General features: G+C 38.8%; 2 protein-coding genes and 1 pseudogene across 5 annotated transcripts in view; all 3 read right to left on the bottom strand.

The window, feature by feature from the left end:
* LOC146478008 (uncharacterized) overlaps positions 1 to 26604 on the bottom strand; it is a 90509-nt pseudogene that overhangs the window by 33953 nt on the left and 29952 nt on the right. The window lies entirely within an intron of this gene.
* LOC146478009 (uncharacterized) overlaps positions 1 to 26604 on the bottom strand; it is an 82557-nt gene that overhangs the window by 33953 nt on the left and 22000 nt on the right. The gene's annotated exons all lie outside the window — the stretch shown is intronic.
* Positions 93 to 23580, bottom strand: LOC146478010 (uncharacterized). Of its 3 annotated transcripts, none has more exons than XM_085112720.1 (6): positions 23478 to 23580; positions 17520 to 17619; positions 15059 to 15151; positions 12556 to 12663; positions 11642 to 11923; positions 93 to 7906 (listed from the first exon to the last, which is right to left on the bottom strand). In XM_085112720.1, exons 2-6 carry the CDS (start codon positions 17611 to 17613, stop codon positions 3750 to 3752), a joined length of 4734 nt encoding a protein of 1577 aa, XP_084968846.1. In that variant the 5' UTR covers positions 17614 to 17619; positions 23478 to 23580; the 3' UTR covers positions 93 to 3749. The 3 variants fall into 3 exon arrangements, with proteins under 3 accessions (XP_084968846.1, XP_084968847.1, XP_084968849.1); XM_085112721.1 differs by having other exon boundaries at positions 23385 to 23575; XM_085112723.1 differs by lacking the exon at positions 12556 to 12663.

The raw sequence follows: 26604 nt of genomic DNA, 5'->3' as shown, positions 1-26604 counted from the left end.
GCGACACCTTATAGGTTACATGTACTTAAAAAAAAACTGGTTTTCGTAAACAAGGACTGCTAAAGAAAGTCTTTACGTAGACGTACGAAATACATAGGAAAGAATGTACTTTTTATAACTATTCTCGTTACATCCCGTCAAAATGCTGTTAGTTATAAAAGTATCGACGCATTTACTAAATAAAAATAAACCCTATTTTCAACAACGCTGAAAACCCTTACATTTTCACAAAGCCACTTACTTGAAACAGGTTACAACATAATTAAGCCCAGGGAAGATTTACATTACGTCTTCACGTCTGGCAACTTGCATGTGAGTTGCGAATTTTAATAAATGACCCTTCTTCCGACTCTATGCACTTGAGCTATTTTGTCATTTAATGAACTCCCTTTGATACAAGGCTTCTGTCGAGCAATGTCAGTTTCATCAGCGCTACAACTGATCATAAGCAGGGACGCGAGAAACGTCATCATTAAACCATTTTGTCTGCATTCTAAACTTCGTTATTACCGCCGCGATTGCGTGAAAATGAGGGAAATGTTTGAAAATTCTCGTTTTCGATCAGAGACAAGAAAACGGTTTCACATGACCTTAGAGTTTGGTATCCACGATATATTGTTATTCACATACTGGTGCATGTGTCACCGATGTTTAGGTAGTGACAAAAGAATGCCATTTCTTCCTCACTTCACAACTTCTTAGTTTTCGTAGGATCCGATCAAATCATTTCCCAGACAATTTCAAACAACTGACAAAACAAGGGTTTCAGTCTCTACGACCGAAGTGGAACATGTAAATGGATGAAATTTACTTCCATACCCACTATAGCTGACGTCTTTACGCCGGGTTGGTACACCTGCTTCTGGCAGAAATGTCTCTGTCTGGTACAGGAGCCCTAGCTAGTTTTCTTGTGAATAGCAAGGAACGGCTGAAAAAGGCGCCGTAGATGTTTTGTTGCTTCAAAAATGGCCAATACAACATTACGCATGAAGGTGTCGTTAGACGAAAAATGGTTATTTTCCGGCGCTTTGCCATCAAGGGACTAAAGGATCCGTCACACCGTCGTTGATTATTACTTACCATTTACTGATGGTTGCTGATGGCCGTAACCAGATAACAACTAAAAGATTGAAAACTCGAATTAAATGTCAGAACCGGTCCACTAGGAAAGGAATCGAACGGAAATAAATAAATAAATAATAATAATAATAATAATAATAATAATAATAACAATAATAATAATAATAATAATAATAATAATAATAATTTATCGAAAAGTTAAACGCTAAAAGATTCTTTAAAAACATTTTAAAAACTCTAAAAAGCGGACGACGTTTCGGCGTTACTCTACGCCATTATCAAGTCAAAAAGGTAAAAGTTAAAACAAAAATATATAAAGACGTAAAACAATAAAATATTTGTGTGTCCTATGGGTATATTAACCAAAGTAAAACAACACGAACCAATAGGAAAAGAAACGAAAGTATCAAGTGAAAAGTTTGGCGCGAATTGAGTCACTTTGGGTGTTGAGAGAAGGCTTGATGTCCTTTATAAACAGCATCTCGTATATTAGGCAATCGAACTTGCTTCTGCATTTCTTTAGGACTTTAAAGAGGTGATCGATCTTAGCTCTTTTGTTGCCATGTTGTGTTTCAAGGTGTTTCCCGATAGCAGAATAGCGGTGTTCACTAATGCGTTGGTGTAAGTGTCGGACAGTAAAGCCGACATAATTTGCATCGCACAAATCACATTGGAATGAATATACAACGCATTGCGTGTTGACGATCGGAGGCTTGTTTTCCTTTACACTCAAAGTTTGCGATAATTTCCTGCTGGTGAAGACGGGTTTTATGTTGACATTAATCATAGATCCCAGAGAATTGATTTCATTGCGGACGCGATCGGTTGATCGCTGATCTCTGAAAGGTAATTTAATGTAAACAGATGGCTCTGAAGAAGTCACGGCGTGCGGCGCTCTTTCAGTTTCTTGCATGAACCTATGTATTGTGGAATTGACCAATGTATTCGGATAGCGCAGTTTTGAAAACGTGGTGCGTAACTTGTCGCATTCTTTGGTAAAGGCTTTTTCAGTTGAAGATAGACGATACGCACGATCAACCATCGTCTTAACTACGCCTTTCTTGTATCTATTGTCAACGTGGCTTTGAAAATGAAGCAGAAGTCCCGTGTCAGTTGGTTTTCTGTACACTTCTGTTTTTAGTGTGTTTACACATCTTGTGATTACTGTCCCGAGGAAAGGAATAGAGCCTTCATTTTCAAGTTCCATAGTAAAAGATAGGCTAGGATGGACGCTCTTAAGAACTTGGAGGAAGTCTGTCGCTGATTCTTCGCTGGGCATTTTGACCAGAGTGTCATCCACATATCTTCAATAAAAAGACGGGATCATGTTCTTTTGTTCCAGTTGGTTCTCTATATGGCACATGAAAGCATTGGCCAATAGGGGGCCAAGTGGCGAGCCCATGGCTACACCATCTGTTTGCTCGAAAAGTTCACCGTTGAATTGAAACAGCTGGTTTGAAGTAGCGATTTCTAGTAACTCTGTTAGTTGATGCTTTTGGAGTTGCATACTATGCGTCTCATTAAACCAGTCATCCTCGAAGGCTTTGTCTACGAGAATGTCAATGGTTTCCATCAGAGGAACATTGGTAAATAATTAATGCGGACACGTCGTAGGAGACAATGATGTGGTCAGATTCGATGCCAGTGTTTCTTATTTCGTCAGTGAAGCCGAAAATATCGTTAATACAATATTTGTTGGTAGATAGTGGCTTCAATTTCTCTTCTAACCATTTCGCCAACGGATAGTTGTATGTACCAGAAGCTGATAAAATTGGTCTCATACATAGCCTTTCTTTGTGTGTTTTGGGGAGGCCATACAGGTGCGCAAGTCTGGAGCCTTTAGGGCAAAGCTGTTCGGCTGTGGCCTTGGGTAATCCGATGTACCTTCCCGTGGAGCTGTTTTTCTTTCTCTAGAAGTGGATGGAAATGTTTAGGAGGTCTCCCTCTGGATTTTGGACGGTGTTGGTCGACGTGGGCGAACTTCGTAGCGTCGTTTTAGAGTTTTTAAAATGTTTTAAAGAATCTTTTAGCGTTTAACTTTTCGATAAAATGTTTTTCCAAATAATAATAATAATAATAATAATAATAATAATAATAATAATAATAATAATAATAATAATAATAATAATAATAATAATAATAATAATAATAATAATAATGATAATAATTCTTTGACACTGCAGTGTTAATTAAGGACACTATAAATCATGAAACGAAATATACAAACTGACAATAACAGTTGTTAAAAATCCTAGCCGGTGGGAAGCAGACCAGTTGGCTATTTAGAGGTCAGAGTGGGACTTGAACCACGTGACCACCGAATTACAAGACCGTTGTCCTGACAACTCGGCCAAGCCGCCTCCACGATATTTAAAATGAGTAGCAGAATGTTCACCTGGTGGTACTTGATTTCACTATACATATCATTGCGTTCGACGTCAGCAGAACGAATACTATTCGTGTCGCTTCTTTCTGGATGCTGTGCGATTTCAGGGTTTGGGCGCCATCTTGGACTGGCTGACCACTCGCCTCCATTTTATACGAGAGCTTTGAATCCCGCTGGCTAAATGAAGTCCCGCGGGTTGACTCGCTTTGGTCTTATTTCATTAGAGATCGAAGGTACTTTACTAACTTATGATTATTAATAGTTTAAGTTTGGTGGCGTCTGATTAATCGGACTCCTCAACGTCATCATGCTCCAAGTAGTAGTAATACATATCTTCCTCTGACTCAGAACTGCTGAATTCGTCATCCTCAGTAGACGGAATTGGAATCTTAGATGTCGCGATTTCTTCGGCCAGTTGAAGCCTGGGGCCAGCGGCAGCTACTTTGTCTTTTGCTTCTATGGTCAAAAATGTCGAGGACAGGTCACCTTCCAGTTTACAGAGTTTAATTCTGCATATTCGATCAGAGGATGTAAAACATACAGCTCTGTCCTCCTCGGGGGACACGGCCATGCTGACGATGCTTTCATTGCCTTGGGTTATTCTCGCAAATCCAATAGCTTTGGTCTCAATCAGATCCCACAGAAATACCATGCCATCCACACCATAAGATATCAGATAACGATTCACTCTTAGAATCTTGCAAAATTCGATTTTACCCAGGTGGCCACGAAGAACTCGTTTGGAGGAATGGACGTCTGGAGCACGCAGACTGAAGAGAATAATTACGTTCGCAATACAGCAAATTAGCAGCTCGTTGTCTAACGAAACAGCGCACTTGCTGAACTTTACAGATCTGTAAGACCTCTCGACACCAGTTCTCGCTAGTGAGCGGCGAGGTTGTTGGTCGTACTCCCAAATCTCAATCTCATACTCACGGCACAAGATTAACTTTCTTTTATCTGCTGAAAGGCAAAAGCATTCGACAGTCACCAATCCTGGCGATCTAAATGAGGCTACCATGATTTTGTTTTGAACATCCCACACATAGAAATGTGGATTGTTAATGTTACCCTGGATACAAAAGAGAAGCAAGGTGCTATCAGCTGAAAATGAGAACAAAACCGTGAACGTATTGTCTTGCTGCAAAATTATACGACTTTCATGTCCAGATTCTGCAGCTAAGCTGTGCAGCTCTATCTGGTTTTCTCTATGACAGGCAATTAGTTTTCCGTTCGGAGAGAACACACAGTTCTGGAGCACCAGGTCAGGGGAATCTACCAATGAACACTCCGAGGGGAAGGATATGCCTTTGTCCGTGATATACCACCGAGACATCAGTGAGTGGAAACTAGCAGAATTAACTTTAACACTTGAACTGAAGATCGCTGCGATGGATTCCTTTACTGCAGTGGTGTTAACTTTTGGTGGCAATGAAAGAAACTTGAGAGGGCTACAGAGGTCTGTTGAAAAAAGAGCTCTCTCTTCGGTTTCACTTCGAAACAAATAACCAACCTGCCCTTCTTTCGTTAAGTAAAAAAGATTTGTTCCTGACACACTCTCAAAAACGGTGCCTGTCTGAAGATGTAAAGCGTACAGTGAGACAGAACCAGTCCGTGTCGAGTAAACAAAATAGCCATCGTCATTGGTAAAGGTGAAGCACTCCACCTCGGGAATATCATGTTCTTGCGTCTGGATATTGATACATGTAGTTGACAAATGCGGTTTTTCAATTCCAGTTTGCATCAAATGTATTCCTCTTTTATAGCTAAACCGAACAACCCATTCCTTTTGTGGTGAAACACCAAAGTACACGTTTTCGGCAAAGAGGGTCTCAAAACCCGTCGGAAGGCTTCTGTACATCTTTAGCTTAAATGAGTTGCAAGTAACCATGCTCAGCATATGAAACAAAGGCTCCTCCCGCTGAGGCCTCAGCTCCACCAGGTTCCATACCAGTGAGTAAACAGCATTCAGTACAGCAATGTTAGCAAATGACAAGGCTTCGTGTATGCCAGAACACTCTAGTTTCCAAGGCTGTTTGATACGAGGATAGCTGACGTGACAAACGTAAGTAAATGGGTTCAACTGAACACTTCGACAAAAAGCGTCCTCCATTAGAGATCTCCCAGTTTGTAAATTCCAAACCTGATACTTGAACATTTGAGGGTAAACTTCAATGATAAGTTGACGGACAGCTAACAGAGATGATTCTTGGTTTGAGTCGGTTAGTTCTCTTAATCTCCTACAATAAAAACAAGTATCATTTGTAGGAGCGACACTTGAATGAGTTTGATATACCTCTGGGTCCACTCCAAGAAACCCAAGCAAACGTTTGGTTTGTTCTCCCGGGGATAAATGAAAGATAGCTAGCATTTTTGATAACCCACTGAAAGAGCAAGTCATTTCATCATCTCGGTTCTGGTCTATTTCCAGTAATGCCCACAGAGAAAGTAAATCGGTTACACAACTCTTACCTAGACATGGATGTTGGAAATCAAAGACCTTATCCCTTATCACAACAATGTATTGTCCATCAGGAGTAAACGAACCCCATTTATAAACAAGGTGATTTTTTGAGAACTGGACAAAGTGCTCGACACATCGTCCTCGCTCAACAGAAATCCATTTGTCAAGTCGTCCAAAAAACAACCACTTGTCGTCAGGGGAAAACTCTAAGTGGGTGATTTTTTCAATCGTGTCCTTACTTACCTCAAAAGGACCACCCACAATTTTTAGCGTACATGCATCAACAAGTAGGATTGACCGACCCTTTACTCCAGCCACTGTCTTCTTATCAGAGGTTGTACCAAAATACTTGACGTCCAAAAGATTTTCAATGCTAGGAAAGTCACAGACCTCCCACTCCAGCGAAGGACCTGACAGTTGAGGAATCAAAACGTTTTCGTGAACAGCGTTTGAAGATTTCAGTAAACATAAATTTAAAAGGTGTGGGCATTCTAACAGAACAAGAACATTCTTTTCAAGTGCGAGGGAAATTTCCTGCAGGATGTTTTGTCTTCTTGTATCCCGCTCGAATCCGTAACAGCCAGCTGCAAGTTTCAAATCTTCAAGAAGATGGTAGATCTCAATTCTTCCACTCTGGACCCTTAGCTCCAGGAAATGAAAACTTGCTAAACAACTGGAAACAACTTTCAGCGAATCCTTGTCACCATGACGACACAAAAATCGAACAGCAACACGCGAAACATAGTCCTCCAACTTCTTATCTAAAGTTGTCAAAGGTTCCAATGGAGCACGGCCAGCAACAGAGAGAATTTCGGTAAAGATTTTGCTAAGATACTCACCTGCAACTGTTTTGTCAATGAACAACTTTCCAGCTTTTCCCTTGTTTGTTAACCACGTTGGGATCAGATTGCGAAGGAAAGTTAAAGATCTATCTGAAGACCTCAATACCACAAATTCCGATACAACATCGATCACTTCTTGCTCATCTTGACACGACTTCTCTCTTTCTAGAATGTAGCCAATAATTGTCACCGGAAGTGGGGAAGGAGCTGCAATGGCACAACCAAACAATTTCTTGAAGATATCCTTGCCTACTTTGTCATACAAGCGTTTAAAGTTCTTTCGGAAAAAATCATCAATATCCCCCGGAAATAGGTCACTGAGTTGATCAATCTTACCTGAATGTGCTGGATCGTTAAGTACTTTGACAATGTAGAACGCATACAAGAACAAACCATTGCACTTCTTTGTGATGTCTTTCACCGAGTAGGGGAGCTGGGAAAAATCGACTCGCTTCTCTAAAAATCGCTGTATGTCCTGCTCATGGTGTTTATAAAAGCTAGTACCCTGTTCACTATTTCCTGCGCAAATCCTGACACACGGGTCGTATTTCTCCAACCTGCTCTCTACCGTGTGTTCAGGTCGACTGGTGATAAAGAACACCAGCCACTTTGGAAGCCTCGGAAGACACTCCTTTACAAGGTCTAGAAAATCTTCCCTGGATTCGTATTCTGTCTCGTCCAGAGCATCAATGATTACTAATTTTCGCTGTTGACAAGGGGTGCACTTACCTAACGGTTCTTCTAACAGTTTTGTAAATAATTCCTGAACTCCTAATTTAGAATTGGCTAGCATCATTCTTACACCATCTTCCCCTCCCACCGAATTATTGTACTTACAATTACAATTACAGAGTTGACAAGCTATAGTCCCAAGAAGATACCTTGGATCATTTCTTGTGCCATCGTTGTGACGGCAAAAGTAGGCAGCGCCCAAATGTCCAGCTTTCCTCATTCGCTGTGCCAGGGCTCCTGCCATCACACTTTTGCCGACTCCAGCATCACCCAGGAGAACGTAAGCTCTAGAGTCACCAGGATCAGTGTACCAGATGTCAAAATCATTGAACAGCCACTGTCTTGTGTCTGGATCATGGCGCTCGGCAAAGAAGGCAATGTCTCCTTCACAATCGGCAATCTCTGCAACAAAAAATAACAAGAATTCAAAGGGTCTGTGTCACCTCAAAAAAAAAAAAAAAAAGAGCGAGAGTTGTATAAAATTATTCTACTTGCTTTCGGAAACTGTAAAGAAAGGTGGAGTACCACAGCGGCATAAAATGTACCTGCAAACCAACATAAATTGTAGCGGCTTTACGTACGTAAATAAACTTAGAGACGATGTGCCAATTGCTTGCTTCGAACATGCGTAATATTTACGCGACAGAGGAAATGCATGTTAAGCATGTTTGGCTTAGTATGGCCATATCGAAATGAATGACAACTTTACCAAAATGGACAGTTGTTTTAAAATTGTTTCCATCGTGTCTTACATAAATCGCTTCATGTCTTTTTCTCCCATTTTGGAAAATAAATTAATTTCTTATTATCTTGGTATTTCACAATCAGATCATCTATCGTCTACAAGTAATGGCACTTAGTTTCAATTTCGCGCCAGTTTGATCCACCTTGTGTTTGATATACCACGTCAAAATATAGTAAGAACAAAAAGTGCCTTGTCACAGATGTTCTCACAGCATTTTGACGTCTTCTGTGATCAGGTTTGGTAAACCCAGAAAGAGTTATATTACTGGCTCTAGCTATGAGTCAACATTCAATGTAACTGTCATAACCGTGACTGATCACCTTATTAAAGACTGTTGCAACAAAATTTGCCAAAAATATTTTAAGGCACTGGAAAATATAAATATTTTGGTACATTAAAAATAAAACAAACTCTTAAAAACAAAACCATAAACAAACAAACAAAGCAAAAATTGAAATATTTTTGACTGTTATTTGTTGTAAAATTAAACACGGCAGCCTGTTACTTTGTTTCAATGAATCTTAAAAGATGGGTTCACATGTTTACCAATTTTACCTTTTACCTCCTTTAGTGATTGCACCTTCATGTAATTGTATCATTTTGGTAGGAAGCCGAGTTTGGTCAAGCCATGGTTCGTTTTTGGACGAGAAAAAGTTGTAACAAAATGACATTTAAATACAAAATGCGCCTGACATGCTAACAAAGTGTGCCAAAATAGCACGATAAGGTATATCTACCATATCCAAACAAGATCTTTGTTAGGATTTGCTGAACAAGGTGTTCCTCAAATCGAAAGATACGATTTGTTTCCTATTATTTTGTGTCCTCTTAGTCAACGGGGGAATGAAAATATATAATAGGGTTAAAGCGAAAGTGCTGAGTTTACATGTGTGAACTGTTTTTCTCCCTAGTATTTGTTTGTTGCTATTTTTCTTTCTGACGGTGTTTTATACTGGCTCTTTGACGATGACGTGAGCCACATCGAAACACGTATCGTATTAAAAATGTCGTTTTATTTATAAAAAGCAGCTACTTATTTCCAGCTATTCAGGCTATTGTAGACTTATTTTGTTTGTGTATTTAAAAAGAAAACCACTTTGGTTAACATTTCCAAAATTTTTTCATGATTTTTTTCCACTCCCCTCAGCGTAGATTTGCATTGATGACCGCCAACGAACACTTTACATAGATTCACTTTATTTTATTATTTCAACTAGTTTATTAATGAAGCCCAACTATCAAGGAAATAAATTGATAGGAGTGGTACTTGAGAACAAGAATGAACCATTTCGTGTGCGCATGTTCTCTTACAACTTTGAATTAGTTGACTTCACGTTCTTTGCAGAAAAGAAGTGTACCGACACTTATAACGAACTAAGTGTAGTGCTTTTCTTTGTTTTGTGGCATGCTCGTTGTCATCAACTTTTTTTAAAACTGCTGTTTTCCTATAACTTTTCTTTTTTATAAGAAATGTTAATGTTTGGCCATAATTTTGAGACAATTAATTTCCATCCGAAATGCAAACCGATGCATGCGAATTCTACAGACTGTTTCTAAATTTTTGGCAAAGCAGTGCAGGAGAATAGAATAGCATTATTTTCCAATTTAAGGGCCAGGTAAAAAGTAAACATACATGTATTTTAAAATAATAAATAATCTGACTTGTTTTTCTTGGTTTTCAACTGTTTTCTTCCTTTACTTGGAATATATGAATTTCATATACTTCACTTTTATCTTAATTAAATTTGTTTTTATTTTCTTCTTTTTGGGTCTTCAGGAACGAATATAGAAGCACAGAAAACAGTTAATTCTAGCAGAAACCTTGCAAGTACAGGCATTGAGGTCTGGGTAAAAGTTATTCACTGGCTACCACCTCTCGCTGTTACGGTATCTAGCTATCGACGACTACGGGACGTTTACAAAGTAAACGTAACTATTTTTTCTTTCAGTATATTAACACCAGGCCCCGAATAAACAGTGGATTTAAATAATTAACACTAGGGCTTCACTAAACACTGCACCATTTTGTATAAATTCCTGCAGAGCTTAAAAATCACTCGGCCAGATAAAGGTTGGGGTCCCAAATAAGCACCAGTTCACATAAACGGAGTGAGTGAATAGAGCCCTGTGTTTCTAACGTTCTCTTCCCTCCGCAACGGTGATGTTTGTTTCAGACCTTCCCGGAGAGGCTTCATTTCAGAGTTTTAGGCAACGTCGTGCTTCTTGCGAGAATGGCAAGGAATTCGGTTTGGCATAAATTTTTTCTTTTGTATTGTAACCACTGCGCTGATTAAAAATACTTTTAAAGCTACCGGCAGCATTGACCACGCATGTCTTGATCGACAAAACGTGACTGCAATGAGATTGGTTTCCCGAGAATTTCTAGCCTGCGAGCTGTAGCTCTTTATTAGCACAGCCACGAGACAATACAGGGTAAGCGGCGAGCCAAGCGAGCTGCCAGAGGATTACTCCCACCTCCGTCCCCCCTGTCCCAATCCTCTCGCGGAACCTGGCGCTGTATCCTCTCACGCTGACCTAATGGAGAGCTTGCTCGCAGGCTAGCCAGGCTCCTAAGTGGGGTATCGGGCGAAGCACAAAAATCAATCCCCCACTTGGCTTGCGGTATCGTTTGGCGTGATAATCTTTTTTTTTTAAGGGCAGGGGCATGAAGTGTCAGCAAAAGTTAAAGGGCCAAAAATTCATGGTTGATTTTTCAGAGAATATGAAAACTTTGAACAAATTTATAGGGTATGTAGATTTGATTTGGGATACGATTGATAAGGCACAGTTGTTTGACTTCAGTGCCTGAGTTCGATACCTAACAAGTTCATTTGAATGATGTTCGGTAGCTTTACCTTCCAATAGCCACAGATGTTTTCGAAGAGAATAAATTCCCCAAATTATACCAATAATCAAGTATCTATCGATGTCTAGGTTATTATAGTTTATTTGAAAGCCACGCCCGTACGGATTTTTTCCAAAATACACCCACGAAGGTCGGTCGTAAATTCCAGTCCCAAATGTCTAATGTCATGATAATAGAGAGATTACGCACCACACTTACGGCAAACGGCAAACGTGAGATTCGTGTTTATGTTTTCTTGAAAAAATGAGTACACAGCTGAGAATAGTGCAAAATAATTCTGACCTTTGATGCTAATGCAAAACTACTCAATTTTTGTTCTGAGAAACTGAAAACAGCGAGTAGCAAATGTAGGGTAAACATGGTCACCGGGTCATTTCTGCCGTATACACTGCAGTATAACTGAGATTAAGCAACAAGTATGCGGGAGGTGACTGCAATGAGGGGGATGCGAGAGGGTACTACTGTAAGTCACGGCATGGACGATTTTACTAACTAATATTAATCAACAAAAAATAAATTTTTTTACCACAACTGATTCGAGAGATGACTGAGTTCTGTTTCTCCTCCTCTTTTACTTGACTTTCCTGCATATCTTTGTGGTGGGACTTCGGGCTTTTAACACTTCGATCCCAGTCATCTTGGACACTTAGCACCTGACGTCTCAATCCTTTATTCTCCTCCTCAACACCCACAACTCGTTCCTCCAGATTTGCTTTAAAATCTTGCAGTTCCCTCGTTAATTCCGTCACTGTGGTACAGTGATCAGTTTTCAATGCTTCCATGGTGGAGGATCCACAGGCTACGGAACCTAGTGGGGAAAACACGAATGAAATCAACAAGGATTCGGTCGAAATAACACATAAATTTCCAAAGCTCACAAACTGAGCTAAAGGTCGGAGAGAATTTTGTGTCACTTTTTTGCTGTACTAAACACTATACTTTGTAATCCAAAACAGGTGTAATTTCAAGTAAGATCTGGATGAATTTCCCCTTGATGAAGAGGTTAGATATCAAAACAATGCCTTCAAGACAGCACGCTTCCCTTAGATGCATTTAAACTCTGGGCTGACTGCCAATGCAAGTGTGGACTAGCTCTGGTAGCCTGAACATTGCTAGAACTTGTATCAATTGAAAGCTAATAGCTAGATGAAGCATAGACGATAGACGATATCATTTTTAATTGATTTTCTTAGTTTATTACATGATTTTATTGTAAATTTAGACGCAGGGCTATAGTCATGGGTTCCTGCCTAGCTCCTTGTGTGTTTTTGTTTCATATCTGGCATTCGGATGTTCATGAAATGCCATAATAATTAATAACAATAACAACAACAACAACAACAACAACAATAATAATAATAATAATAATAATAACAACAACAACAACAACAACGACAATGCCATTGCAACTTTGGAATTTCTTTATTTTTTAGAGGGTACCTCCATGATAGTCTTTCACAAATTTAGACTTCTTTGAATCTTGAACAGCAGAGGGAGAAAGTTGACCTCCCCCACCAAGTGTTGAGCTCTGATGACTGGATGAGGCATCTGTGCAAAGAAGACAGGGACAAAACTTAGGTCACGTTCTACTGCTGCATGGAATCAACCATTTCAAGCTAAGCGGCCGGTTTTGGCTTGATTTGGTTAAAGGTTCCAATAGACCCGGAATAGAACACTCTTCCAACCATTTTTGGTTGAAACGCGGTTGTGCCTGGGAGTAGCTAGCACCAGTCTAACCACCTTACAAGGGAGAGAAAGATGGCTAACATGTTTTATTTTTTTGCTGCAGTTTTTACTTTAGGAAATAATGGGTACAGTATGTCAACTAAGCTGGTGTTACAAGCCACATACAATGTATGGCTGCATTTAAGATAAGGGGAAATTTTTGTATGAACAAATCACCTTGCAGTGGTTCTAGTGACATTTACCAACAATATATTGCTGAGCTACTACAAGACTATATAGATAAGGAAGTTAGGATTTATTTGCAGTGACAAAAACTATATTGTTTGGTATATATAAACAATAGCCTCCATTTGGCGCGAAAATATGCTCAGATATTTGTCCGCGGACATTATCTGTTCCGAGAAGCGAACAGTTTTCGAAGAGCGAAGCTTGAGCAAAAGTGTGAGCTTCGAGGAGCAGATAAAGTCCAAGGACAAATATCTGAGCATATTTTTAAAGCCAAATGGAGGCTATTGTGGTTATTATCCTTCTAATATTTTTCGCAACATGTAGCAACGAGCTTGAGTATTTGAACATTATTTTTGTTTAGAACAGTTTACCGTCAAAAACGTTTTGAGCATATGTTGTTTTCTGATACTGCTACCAGTAGGTTTATCTCTCCTTCTGTCACAAAAGCAAACCGTTCCCCGATCTTGACATTAATTTTAATTGTAAACAAGACGCGCCTTGCAGTTTTTGAAATTGGGGAATATCACTTGGGGAATATCGTCGGATATTCCCCAGCTTTAGCTGTTATTCGGTCACGTGAGGCGTTTAGACCAATCGCGCGCGAGCGAAAATATTTGATGGATTATAAGTGACGTTATACTTTCCGCGAAACTCGGAGTGCTGTCAGTTGTTTATATTGTTTAAATGAAAGCTCATATTTTTGTCATTTGAGTAAAATGCAATCCAGCATTAAACTCTTACATCATCAACCTGCAGAGAGTTCTCAGGCTCTTTGGCCAGCAGTTGATCGCCAGGAGAGACTCTGGGGGAACTGGAATTTTATTTAAATTTTTTAATTGGCTTCTCCATAATGGCTTGCATTGTTTTACCTCAGAAATCCTGCGGTAATAAAATTCCAGTACTCCAGAGTCTCACCTGTCAACCAACTGCTGCCCAAAGGGCTTGAATACTCTGGGCATGAGATTGACAGAGAGCTAGAAAAATAAGTTAATCTGACTCAAAGTTTCTGCAGTGATTTCGACAGGTTTTTAATTTTATCTGGGCAAAGCTTAAAAAAGCACTTCAATCCGTTTCCTGGGGGTAGTAACAGTGGGACCACAGTGGAGGGAAACAGCCGTGTTTTTTGACCATTTGCGAATAAAATAAACGCTAAGAGCAAACAACGTTTTGACTATTCAATGCTACTATTTTTTATTGTTTCTATATGTACATAAATTATTTTAGCACTCTCACTTTGGCAACTTAGTTAAAGACATTTACAATTATATCATATAACTTGACAATGACCAGCGAATGGTTAAAACGTTGTTCCCTTTTAGTGTTTATTTTTCTACATGAAGTTTAATCTTTTTAAATCTTTCTTGAAATTACAGCTAAAATTTGTTGTATCAGTGGGAAATGCTCCATGTTGTTTATGTACTGTGCACACATGCATGCAAGACTTATGCTACTTTAGAATACAATATTTTTTCTGACCTTTAAGTGGATCTTTTCATTAACTTACATGTAAAAAATAATTGATTCTTTACTTACTTTAAACCGCTCTTACAGTTTTTTTTTTATAATTTGGCTCACAAGTTGTCTGCATGCAAGTTGAGTAGTCCAAATTCTGGAAGTTTCATTGGTACAGTATTACCGTCTGACTAGATTTCAAGATAATTGACGTTCTTTAAAATGAAGGGCTTTGCATTACTGTTGCTTTGGTGATTTTAAGTTGTTGCTTGGAAATGAAAGAAAAAGTAAAATTTAATCAAAGTTTGAAACACTGGTACAATTAGTATGGGGAAATTGAAGCATGCATTTAATGTAAATATTAACTTAAAAAGATCCACTACAAGGTCAGATAAACTGTTACAATGCCTCTTTAAAATCTTTTGAATAATAATAGCAAAAGTCAGTGAACATGAATCTTTGCATTCTTCGATAAAAACGTTTGCCATCTTTTCACTTATTACTAATATATTAGCATACATATGACAGTTTTTTGTTATTTTATTACTGGTCTGCAGATCATTTGCATTATTATTACCTTGTAGGTCATGATGACCTTGTTTGCTTGTGCTTGGACCTTCCCATGCTACACCACCACTAGCACTACTGGCCTCCCCTTTCTGCTCAGGGCCTGGATTTAAAGAAAATATAGTCAGCAAACGTATGCATAATTTTAAGTTTCTATAATTATAATAATGAATTTTTACAATGTATACTTCAAAGTTTTGAGGAGTTGAGTTCATAGAATCATTTACTAGTACATGTAATCATGATGACATATCTCTTATGACCACACATACATCATTGTAACTGGTCTAATTCCCACTGATCGTTGAGGCTCATTACTCTGTTGCTTGCAGAGTCTGAATCACGCAAAGTCACACTTTTGATCAGAGACTGCATGTGGTCAGAGTGAAATAAATTGTGGAATCGAGGATTCAAGTCAATATGCAGCCAGAGACATTTAAAATAATTACCATCAAACGGGCCAGCAATCCACAATTTTCTTGTCTCAAATGATGACTTCAGCTTGGGTTGTCTGTTCAACATCAGTCAATTAACCCCCCAAACAGTGTTTTCATGCACAACTACACTCACCTGGATGATCTACTTACATGTATGCTACTTACAACATTAAACTCCTGGGCCTGGTTGTTCAAAGCCCGATTAATCTAATCCTGGATTAACGTGAACTTGGATTCAAGTTTCATTACTAATCGGTAAAGATTCTTCCAAAAGATTTTTGCCCCTCAGTTTTGGCTTAGACATTTCTTTACCTTCAGCTTGAAATTAGGCTTTTAAACCACCTTTCAAGAGCGAGATGAAAACCTCAGTTAACTTTAAATCGTAGATTAGCGTTAATCGGATTTTGAACAACCTGGCCCTCGGTTTAAACAATTAACACTTTCATTCATTTTGGTGCATAATGTCAACAAAATTACATCCTAATGAGTTTGATCTTTCCAAATTAAAAAAACCCGAAAATAGGTCACACGTACATGTACTGGAAGTTTGTCAGTACATTAGATAATGTTACTTGTAGCTGGATCTGTCAACAAAAAGATTTTGATTAGAAAACAGCTTGCTTTAACATTAACAACAAGGCCAAGGGAAAAATACTTTTTCATCAAATTATACTTCATCATATAGTTCACTTATGTCCAACTTTATAATTATTGACTATTTGGAAACAATTCCTGACCCTGAAGGACAGTGACATGGGTACCAAAATCATTACAAAATAATTTGTTAGCCTGTGAATGATGAGAGGGGGTCATTATTTATAGGCTGCCAAATAAACTGCACCCAGGTTGCGATCGACAAACATGAGCTCTGAGTGAAACATCATCTTAGAAGACCCCCTGACATGTAAACAACAAAGTATCCAAGTTATTTCAAAATTCCGAGATTATCATTCACACTAACACTAGCGTTGCACTCCAACACTGTGGTTAAATCAAACGCCCCCCCGGGAGCCAACTCGTGAATGCAGAAGTGAATAGTGGTAACTGTAAAGCCTCCAATTTTTTCTTCTAAGAACCTTGGTAATTTTTTCCCTCGCTTCCCGTTGTTGCCGAATGCAACTTGATACATGTGAACGATTTTGGCTGCCTAGCCCGTGACCTAAATCTTGCTGTTTTCCGCATGGTAATATTCCTTACTATGTTCAAACAACGGCTTCTGTCGCGTTTTTTAACATCGCAAGAAGCTTTCAACCTTGTTAAAGTTGCTATTTTGGCTTTACCCAAGTGAACGTAAATATAGAAAAACCTCAAGCATTGCGGTGATTGGCGCTGTGTATGAGCAAATTTTCAGTGTTTACATTTGTTCGATCTTATTGCTCACACTGGACCTCAAATGAAATTTATTGCGGCTTCTGTCTGGGCAAATTTTATCCGCTAGTTGCGCCTGTTTACTCAAGATTACGCCGAGTTGTCAAGTTCATCAATAAAAATAGACAAACACAAAAAGCTTTCCAAAATAAAAAAAAGTTACTCAGATAGATCTTTTTACAGGTCTAAGAGGCAGAAGTGACTTGCAAGCAATTTGAAGTCAATTGTGAAGCAAATAGGCCTAATATCAGCAGTTTTTAACACCATTTTGACGAGTAGGCATTAACACGTCTTACCATTTAGACATCCTTGCAACACCTTCCTTGCTTTTTAGACATATTTCACTACAGAATTCAGCAACAGGGCATGTCCCCTCAACAATCACTGGGAAGACCAGTTATCTAGTGTGCGGTCATTAAAGATATGTCATCATGATTACTATCATTCTATGAACTCAAACTCCTCAAAAGTTGTAAAAATTCAGTATTTCTCACTTAACAGGTACATTATTGCTTTTAGTTATTCTTGTGTTTAAAGTCTGATGTTTGAGCTGTAAGCTGCAGGCCTATTCCAAAATTTGCTGTGCATTCAGCCTTACCATTTTCTCTAACCCTTAGCTCAATATATTACAACTAATTTTATTGTAATCTAGTTTGTCATTCTTACCAGCCTTTTTTAGTGCCTTTTTCTTTGCTTTGAAAGGTTTCTTAGCACTGTCCTTAATCTCCTCCAACAATGACTTTCTTTGCTTTTTAGACATCTTTCACTACAGAATTCCCAGTATAAAATAAAAAATAATATTAGTCATAGCTAATCATATAATTTATTGTGCCACCAAGTTCAAAGTTAACGTCATGTATTACACAGAGATGACATCACAGATTACTGATCCCTGCAGCTGCTCACAAAACCTGAGTATTAATTGTTAATAAAATAGTTGTATGACATAAGCTGCCATTATCTGGCCAGGACTTCCATACACTATATTTTAATATACTTATTTTAATATTTTCCTCATTTTAATATTTTTATATATGCTTTGGATAAGGAAGGGCTAGTGTCTCTTTCTTAGCAATACAACCTGAGGTCTGGTAGAAGCAAGTATCCTGCATGCCAATCAGGACTGAAAGATTTAAGAACTTTGTAACCGTGATAATGATGAAGTAAAAGACTATAATCTTGATTTCTCTAAACTTTTATGATTATTAGTATTTTTAATCCTTGAATTATAATTGGTCAAGAATTCAGTAATGGACTGCAAATGCCTAGAATAAACTATATTATTATACGGTCATTCTCATACAAATCCAGTCTTACTGGGTGTATCTCAACTGGAATACTGCATTGGCTTTCTAAATGATCAAGTGCTGGAAAATTATATCTTACTGGCCATGGACATAAATAAATAAGTCTATTTTTTATCTAATAAAATGCAGGTGCTGATGATATGTTGTCATAATATATTCCGAAATATGCATTATGTACAATCATGTTATATTGAACTTGACAAAGGAGAGGAGTTTGCTGTCCTGACATGCAAACCATACAAAACAAATAAAGCTTTTTTTTTTTATTTTCCCTTAGCAGTCACAAATTCTACTACTGTCACTGGCCTCAGGTCTCACAATCACAATTACAACAACAATGCAGGAAAACAATTATATTATTGTAATACTCAGATTGTGTCAGCAAGTTTAAGTTTAATATAGTTAAGGGTAGAATGGTACCTTGGGTGGGGCTGTTCTGTAATAATGCACTAGTCAATTGAAACCCCCACCCCCCCGGACCCGGGACAGATAGGGGGATAATAGGGGCAAACAAGCACTTTTGATCAGAGATCTGTCCCCTGGGGGTGGTAGATAAGATATGTTTTGCTTCTTTACAGTGTCCCCACCTCGGGGAATCAGGGAGATTTGACTGTGGTTAACTGGTACCGAAGTTCTTCGCGAAGTCAATCGACTGCACGTTGTCATTTTCGCGCCATCCATATTTGCTGATTATTGGCGAAATGCTTCGCAAAATTTGGTTTAAAGACAATTCAAAAGAAAGAAGAAAATTCATTCCAGCTCTATGGAAAACCCTGCCTACAAACCCATGCTGCAGCCATGGGTACCAAAATGGCAGTCGTGTTTGCCAATATCTCATAGCTAAGGTTGAAACGGAGATTTTAAAACCACTCATTTGGAAACGATATATAGACGACATATATATTTTTCCCTCTGGACTTTAAGGAGGGGAGATAATGCAGTTCATTGAGCAAGCAAACAAACACCACCCCACAATTAAATTTACGGCTGAATTTTCAGAAACAGAAACATTTCTGGATACAAACATTTATAAAGGTGAAAGATTCAGAAGCAATTCAGTTCTTGATGTGCGTACGCACTTCAAACCTACTGAAACATTTCAATATATGCTTTTCTCTTCATGCCACCCACCAGGGGTCAAAAAAAGGCTTTATCAAAGGCAAAGCACTGAGACTTCTCAGAACAAACTCTTCTAAAAACATATTTGAAGAGTAAATTCAAAATCCTAAACCATGCCTACAGGAAAGAGGTTGTCCCGAGAACTTAAACTTAAAACAAATCCTCATGAAAGCCTGGCATTTAATAGAGCAACAACCATGGCTCAAAAACATCTACAAAGACCTTCCCCTCATATGTTACACTGAGAGGGCGGTCAGTCAAAGATATACCCGTGAGAGCCAAATTATAAAAAAAGCTTAAACAAGCACTAGGGATCAGCTAGTGCAGGCCTGTTACTCTTGTACCCAATACGATTGCTTGTGATAATCCTGGATGCCTTATAGAGTGGTTCCATTTCGAATGCGTGGGACTTGTGGATGCACCAAGTCGAAAGCAGCTTTACACTGAATCTGCTGTTTTAACATTTTCAAAGCTATCACTGTTCAGAAAATTTAATAATCCACAACAAGTTTTGTTAAGATGTATTAAAAGAAAACTATTGCCTTATTAAAGAATATTTTCTCCTGATTATTCAGTGTGAACGGTTTCTTTTGTCTTGTTTTGTTTGGTTGGGGTTTTTTTTTTAACCCCTTGCCAATTTGTTCCCAGGGGGAGGGGAATTTGATCTCAAGATTTTCCCCAAGGGCTGGAGGTTTTGATATGATTTGATCAGGGCCTTTGTCAAATCCCCCTACCTGTCCCGGGTCCGGGGGGGTGGGGGTTTCAATTGACTAGTGCATAAGAGCTTCAGCGTGTGCTTAGTATAATTTTAGAAGTATTATCAACCCCCACAGCGCTCCAAGCTGCGACCATTTTGGTCGCCATGGCGAGTGAAAAAAAAAATTGGCGACTGAATTATCGGCGAAAGTCGCCATTTGGCGACCAAAGGATATAAGCTCAAAAGAATAAAGTTGACTTCACGTTTTATCGCTTTTTAACTGAATCATCGTTAAATTAAAGAAATTTTACCAAGCTTTTCTTCTGTGTAAATTCAATGATGAATCTGTTCCTCTTGCATGGCAAGACCTGTACAGTTCTGGCATAAGGATCTGCGTATCGCAGCTTCGAATTCATTGAGCGGCCATTTTGAAAACTCAGGTGGGAGAAACTGGGGAGAGCCCAAACTAAACTTCCGGCGGGGGTTTACTTACACCCAGGCCACCCCGACAGAAACAGTTAAATTTTTGACACAAAAGATGGCAAGTCGAGTTGCGTTTATTGCGGTTTTTTTTTTTATTTCAAATAAAAGCTGTTTTTATTATATTCATCAATAAAAATACTTTTGTTGGAGTAAATGTGTTTCATGAAGAAATATTAAATTTCCCGTGAGAAAAGTTAAGTCAGGCATTTTTCACACCGGAGTTTAGACAACGGCGAATTTTGCACCAAATGCATTCTACAAATATAAAAAAAATTAACCATAAACTTAGTCAGTTACTATAATATATACAAACCTTGATTTAGCCGTTAATTAACGGCTAAATTTGTTCCACATAATATATCAGACAATTTAATTAGCCGTTAATTAACGGCTAAATTTGTTGCATATAATATATGAGACCCTCGATTTAGCCGTAAATTAACGGCTAAATTTGTTCCATATAATATATATGACCCTCGATTTAGCCGTAAATTAACGACTAAAAAAATTAGCCATAAACTTAGTCAGTTACTATAATATATACAAACCTCGATTTAGCCGTTAATTAACGGCTAAATTTGTTCCATATAATATATCAGACAATTTAATTAGCCGTTAATTAACGGCTAAATTTGTTGCATATAATATATGAATGTAGAATGCATTTATTGCAAATATTTTACTTATATATATACACCCGTCATATATACCACTGGCTCGGAGTCAGACTGCATCATGACGGAAATCCAAGAAGACCTCCAAAGAGTTGAACAGTGGATCAAAAACAGCAAGCTTGTTCTAAATCTCACGAAGACCAAATGTATGCTCTTTGGTACTAAACAGAAACTTGCAACTGCCTCTTTTAAGACCCAGCATCGAAAGGGTGAGAAATTTTTGCTACCTAGGGGTCACCCTTGACGAATGCCTCTCATGGAAAGAGCATGTTATTAAAGTGTTTACCAAGGTTAACAAGCGCTTGGGTCTATTCGGCCGCATCGAAATGCGTATACAACTGTCTCGTGTTACCAGTCCTGTGCTACACTGACACGGCGTCACACTGATCTGGCTACACGTAGCCTGCGAGAGAATTCAGTTTTATCGGCTCTAGTTTCACTGTCCTGTCGTTGACTACGATCCAGCTCCAGCTGTTGCTGCATGGTTTTCTTCGGCCAAAAAACCTCGAAGACCATTCTATACGCCATGAACAGAACTCTTTGAGCGCCACCTACAAATAGCGCTACATCACTGTACAAAACTTTAAATCCCCAATCTGTTTACTTGTTTATAATATTATCATTCAAGACAAAGTACCAACGTAAACCAGCAATCTAAGTTGTTGAAACATCAGCGCCATTGATCGATGTTTTGGTAACTGCAGTTAGTCACCGAATCGCGATAAATGTATATTTTACGTATACATTCTCCTCTGAATACGTTGTGGTGATAAATTCAAGTGTCAGTACTGCTTTTTTGTGATTAGAACACCATATATAGATATTTATTAGGATAACTAAGAATAACTTGATACTGATATACGTCAACAATGAGTGGAAGTTATTCAGGCAAGTTTCATTTAGCAGGTACAAACAGTATTTTTGTCATCAACTTTGAAGTAAGAAACGTTTATTTAGGCCAGAAGTATTGTTATTGTTATTGTTATTGTTGATTCAAGTTTTAATTTACATATGTGAGTGGTTTCAATGCCAATGATTTAGCTAAAGAAAGATGTTTCTTAGCAAGTAGACGGTACGAACAAATGTATATTCACGTAATCGTATCTGATCAGATTTGTTTCAATGATATTACTGCAAATACATGTTCCGGGTTTCAACATCCGACTTTGTAGAAAATTGTTCAGGTTACCTCTCATAAATGTCTTTGCCTGTTTTTGCCATCTTGCACTGCGTTTACAACCCGCAGGCAAGTAACAATGGAGTGTTAAAAACACGATTTATTTCCGTACACAACGTTCAGCAGTAGCTCCCTCATGTAAGTAGCATGAAGTGTCTTGCGTCAATGAAACGACAATTTTTGGCGACCGAAATTTTCCATTGGCGACCATTTTAAAAATGAAGGTCGCCAAAAGGCGACTTATTGAAAAAATGAGCTTGGAGCGCTGCCCCAAGAGGGGGGGGGGGGGGGGGTACACCTGACAATGGCCCATACAGGGAGTTTATCTTTTTCACGCCTCAGGTATATGAAAGAGTAGGGAATTTAACGAGTCGAGGTATATGAAAGGGTAGGGAAATCTGTCATTTAGGTATTTAAAAGGGCCTTACCCCCCGCATCCCACCCCCCCTCCCCCGCCCCGGTATCAACCACCGGCCAGCATTTTTAAAATTGGGTTTTGTGTTGCACTAGCTTACGTAAAGTGTTAAAAATTTTCATAGACTCTTTAACCGCAAATTTTCGTGGACTAAGCTAATGTTTTCCCCCAGAAGACGAAAGCAATGGGTTGAATTCCGAGATGACAGTATGCAACGCTTAATTTTGTGACAATCCTGACTCCAGGTGTTCAAAGGCCGGATAACTTTATCCTGTGGATAAGTCACTATCCGACAGTTTCAATCTGTGCAAAGATTTCAGTATTTCCTCTTGTACAAGCGAATATGCACACTCGAACCACAGTTAAGTTTGGGAGTGTACGAAAACCTTGGACAACGTTTAACGTGAAGTATATTTTAGACCCTGAATAGCGCCTTATCCAGCGGATAAAGTTATCTGGCCTTTGAACAACTGGGGCCAGGACAATCTGACGCTCAGGAAACACCACAAATGTACCTTGTATCGGTTCACCTTTGGTCACAGTCCTGTTTTTCGATTCAATGTATTTTGTGTGCGTTGCAGGAAGGTTCGATCGAAGGTATTAAACTAAGCATGACTGAGCTTAAGGTTTATAGCGCCATGAATGCATCACTAGCTCACCTTCATTTTGGATGTGCAAACGAACTGGAGCTTTAGGAATGCTTTCAAGTATTCAACGAAAGAAATAAACTATAAATATCTTTCAAAGCTAACTTTAGTGAAGACTTTCCGCTCCATCTGCTGGCAATTTGAAAATGTTTCGGAGCACCTCGAAACCATTTTGATGAACTGCTGTCCATTCGGCGCTGCACGGAAACAGCTCCCATGGAAGTATGGGTTTCCCCGCTTCCGGGATCTGCCTCGTTCCCAATCGTCATTTGGGCGTATGAAAATGTGACGTCACTAGACGTGAAAAAACTTGGGGAGAAATGCCGTAGCTAAACGGCCTAGCTAAACGTGACAGAAAAAGGAGGGAGACTAAAATATATACTAGAAATACGTGACTCGCAAAACTTCGCGAAGCTGGGGCTGGGTGGAAAGCCCTCTTTACTCGTATTGTAGCATCAAATGAGGAGATTAAAAGGGGCATAGGATTTTTTTTATGAGCATGGTCTTTTCGTAGTTCCACAGGCTAGTTTGCGGTTGAAAATCTATTTCTGACGCGACGTAATGGACAACGGGCGTGCAGTGCTGTCATGTTTCATGAATTTATTTCCCACGGAAAATTATTTTACCGCGGCCACAAAACGTGTAATTTCTTCAATGCAATCTTTCACAAAAAAGATTTCTAACAGAAGGAGAAAAGATGCTCGAGAGATAGTTCTGTATCCAGTGAATATTGCAGTTGAATATTGCAGTTGAAATTTGATCATGCACGCATATTTTTTCCGATGTATGCAAATGTTGCTCCAGACGACGCCAGACAGTCTGACGTCATTCACACTTTGTTTTTCACTGTTGCTAGGCAACAGTGCGAACACCTTCAAAGATATAAACATATATACACACATACAAAATAATATAATAAAATAATGAATTAAAGACTTCATCAGCTATTAAAGTGCTCAATAGATAAACTAGAGCAATATGTAGATTTTCAGAGTTGGATTATTTGGACGAAGACATTTATTGCTACTCAGAGTTTCATGCTTCTTACGAAGCAATCATCAGGCAACTGTCAAAAATTACGGATACTTGTGAAGAAATACAAAATTTGAAAATACAGAACAATGCCTAGTGGCGTGACATAGACGGATATGATAGGTCAATCTAAGCGAGCACGGTCTTTAACAGGAATTTTTTGGAATGTCTACACGTGGATATAAGTTCGCTTCTAACTTATATCCACGTGTAGACATTCACCACCGGAAAAGGGACCTGAACATTAAAAATACGCTTTGGACCCTAATACATGCTCCAAGTACGTGAAAGTACGTCCATTTCTACATTCCATACCGGCTCTACAGAAATACTCCACACCATGTCCACGTGTGACCTTTCATGTGCCAAGTACATTTAAGGTCTGTTGGTTTGTTTTACACTCAAGTTCATCGTAGAACGACATTAATGTAAGTTACAAACTCATGCAAAGGGCACATACTGTTTTAGTTATCTTCCCCAGGGAGTCAAAAGCACTGCACTATGCAACAAATGTCGCCAGGGTTTCATTTCAGGCAACACTAGTCTTGCAGAAGGGTAATTAATTCGAAAAGAACCAGTAACTTAGCCAGTTATAACAATTGTATATAATACTGATATAATCATGCAGGACCACCTCCAGAGTAAAAATAAACTGTGTTGGTAATACCTCACTGCGGTGGCATCCAGAAAGTTAACACGCTCTATTGTTCCTGCTGAATTGTTGATTGCTTCGGAAATGAGTCAAAAATTATTGGTTTACTCATTTCAAGGGAGGAAAGCGTCTAGTAAGCATCGCGGAACTAGACTATGGCACATCCTTGTCAGTTCTGCCAGAGAACGTTTAGTGGAAAATTTAATAGAGACCGTCACGAGAAGCAGGGTTGTCACAAACGTCTAATGCAAAACCAAGAGGAGATGAGCAGTCAAGATACTATTAGTGAAGATCATTCTCCGGATACTTTTGTTCAAGCCAACGCAGATGAAGGACAACACGTAAGAAATCTAAGTCACGATAATGAAGAACGAGAATATGATGATGATGATGATGATGGTGATGATGATGATGATGCCGAGGCTGACGATATTGATGATAAAGATGAAAGTGACGAAGAAGATGATGATGAAAACGGTACAGACGAGGACGAGGACGATGAAAGCACAGATAGTGACAGTGAGGATGATGGTAGTGATCCCTGGGATAAGTTGCGTGGAGAAGCTATTCGTTATCTGAATTCAGTTTGGGAGGAACAGGTCGAAGAGTACATAATTCAGGGCGTGCGAAAAAAAGATGCGGAGGCTCGAGCATCCAATCTGCTTCTTCCTGCTTATAGAAAGAGGCTTCAAACCTTATATCTATATTATCTGGAGTGGTACTGTGATCTTAAAACTGATCCAGTTCATAACAAAGTAATGAAAACACTGCGTAGTTTTATGGAAGAGGATGAAATGGATTATACAGAGGCGGCAGAGGCAGCAATAAGTAAACGGAAATAGCTACTGAACAGACTATTTGAATACGAGAAAGTGCTTAAAGAAAGTTCGAATGGCGAAGAAGCATTCAGTTACAAAGGACAAAAGAGAATATATCATGAACGTTGCTAGTAGTGTGGCACATGAATTCCTCGGCCGGATAATGTCTCAAAGTAAAACCAAACTTAAATAGTTGGACGGAAAGACGAGCAAATATCCAAGCTGTTAGGTTACAGCTATAATCAGTGCAAATGTTCACTCATAGGTTACAGCAATAATCATGACAAATATACACCGCATATAAAATAATAGTATAACATGAATAAGACCGAGAAAATATGTACCGCTCCTTTCATTGCAGCAACATGATTATTGTTTTGTAGTGTCGTTTCTTCTTTAGACTCCTTTAACTATGTAAGAAACTGTGAATTCAATAAATTGTTTATGATCGCTTGTAATCTTGAGTGTTGTCATCTTTCGGGTTCGGTACTTTGGACATCACCCTTTAGTTGACTTCTACCTCTAACCCCAGTGTCACAATTTAGTGTCAACAAACAGTATTTTGGTATGATGAGTAACTTTAAATACTCGGAGCACTTTGAAAAAATGTGCATGATGTGGTTACAGCGTTTAACTTTTACGCGGAGTAGCATGACGGTGAGTAAAACGGTATACTCACTTTGTTTCAGTAATGAGTATTGAGCTGTTTCTATCGCTTGCAAGATATTTC

This window comes from Pavona decussata, unplaced genomic scaffold (genome assembly GCF_977016875.1).
Source record: "Pavona decussata unplaced genomic scaffold, jaPavDecu1.1 SCAFFOLD_67, whole genome shotgun sequence".
In the NCBI taxonomy this organism is placed as follows: Eukaryota; Metazoa; Cnidaria; class Anthozoa; order Scleractinia; family Agariciidae; genus Pavona; species Pavona decussata.
This window is presented reverse-complemented; position numbering and strand designations above follow the sequence as displayed.

What these genes read in the sequence shown, in the direction of transcription:
- LOC146478010 (XM_085112720.1), bottom strand. Translation starts at nt 17,613, where the DNA reads ATGTCTAAAAAGCAAAGAAAGTCATTGTTGGAGGAGATTAAGGACAGT. An exon ending in AAAGGCACTAAAAAAGGCTG is followed by an intron (nt 15,152 to 17,519) that starts GTAAGAATGACA and finishes CTTTAAATCCAG; the next exon opens with GCCCTGAGCAGAAAGGGGAG. An exon ending in TGTGAAAGACTATCATGGAG is followed by an intron (nt 11,924 to 12,555) that starts GTACCCTCTAAA and finishes TTTCCCCACTAG; the next exon opens with GTTCCGTAGCCTGTGGATCC.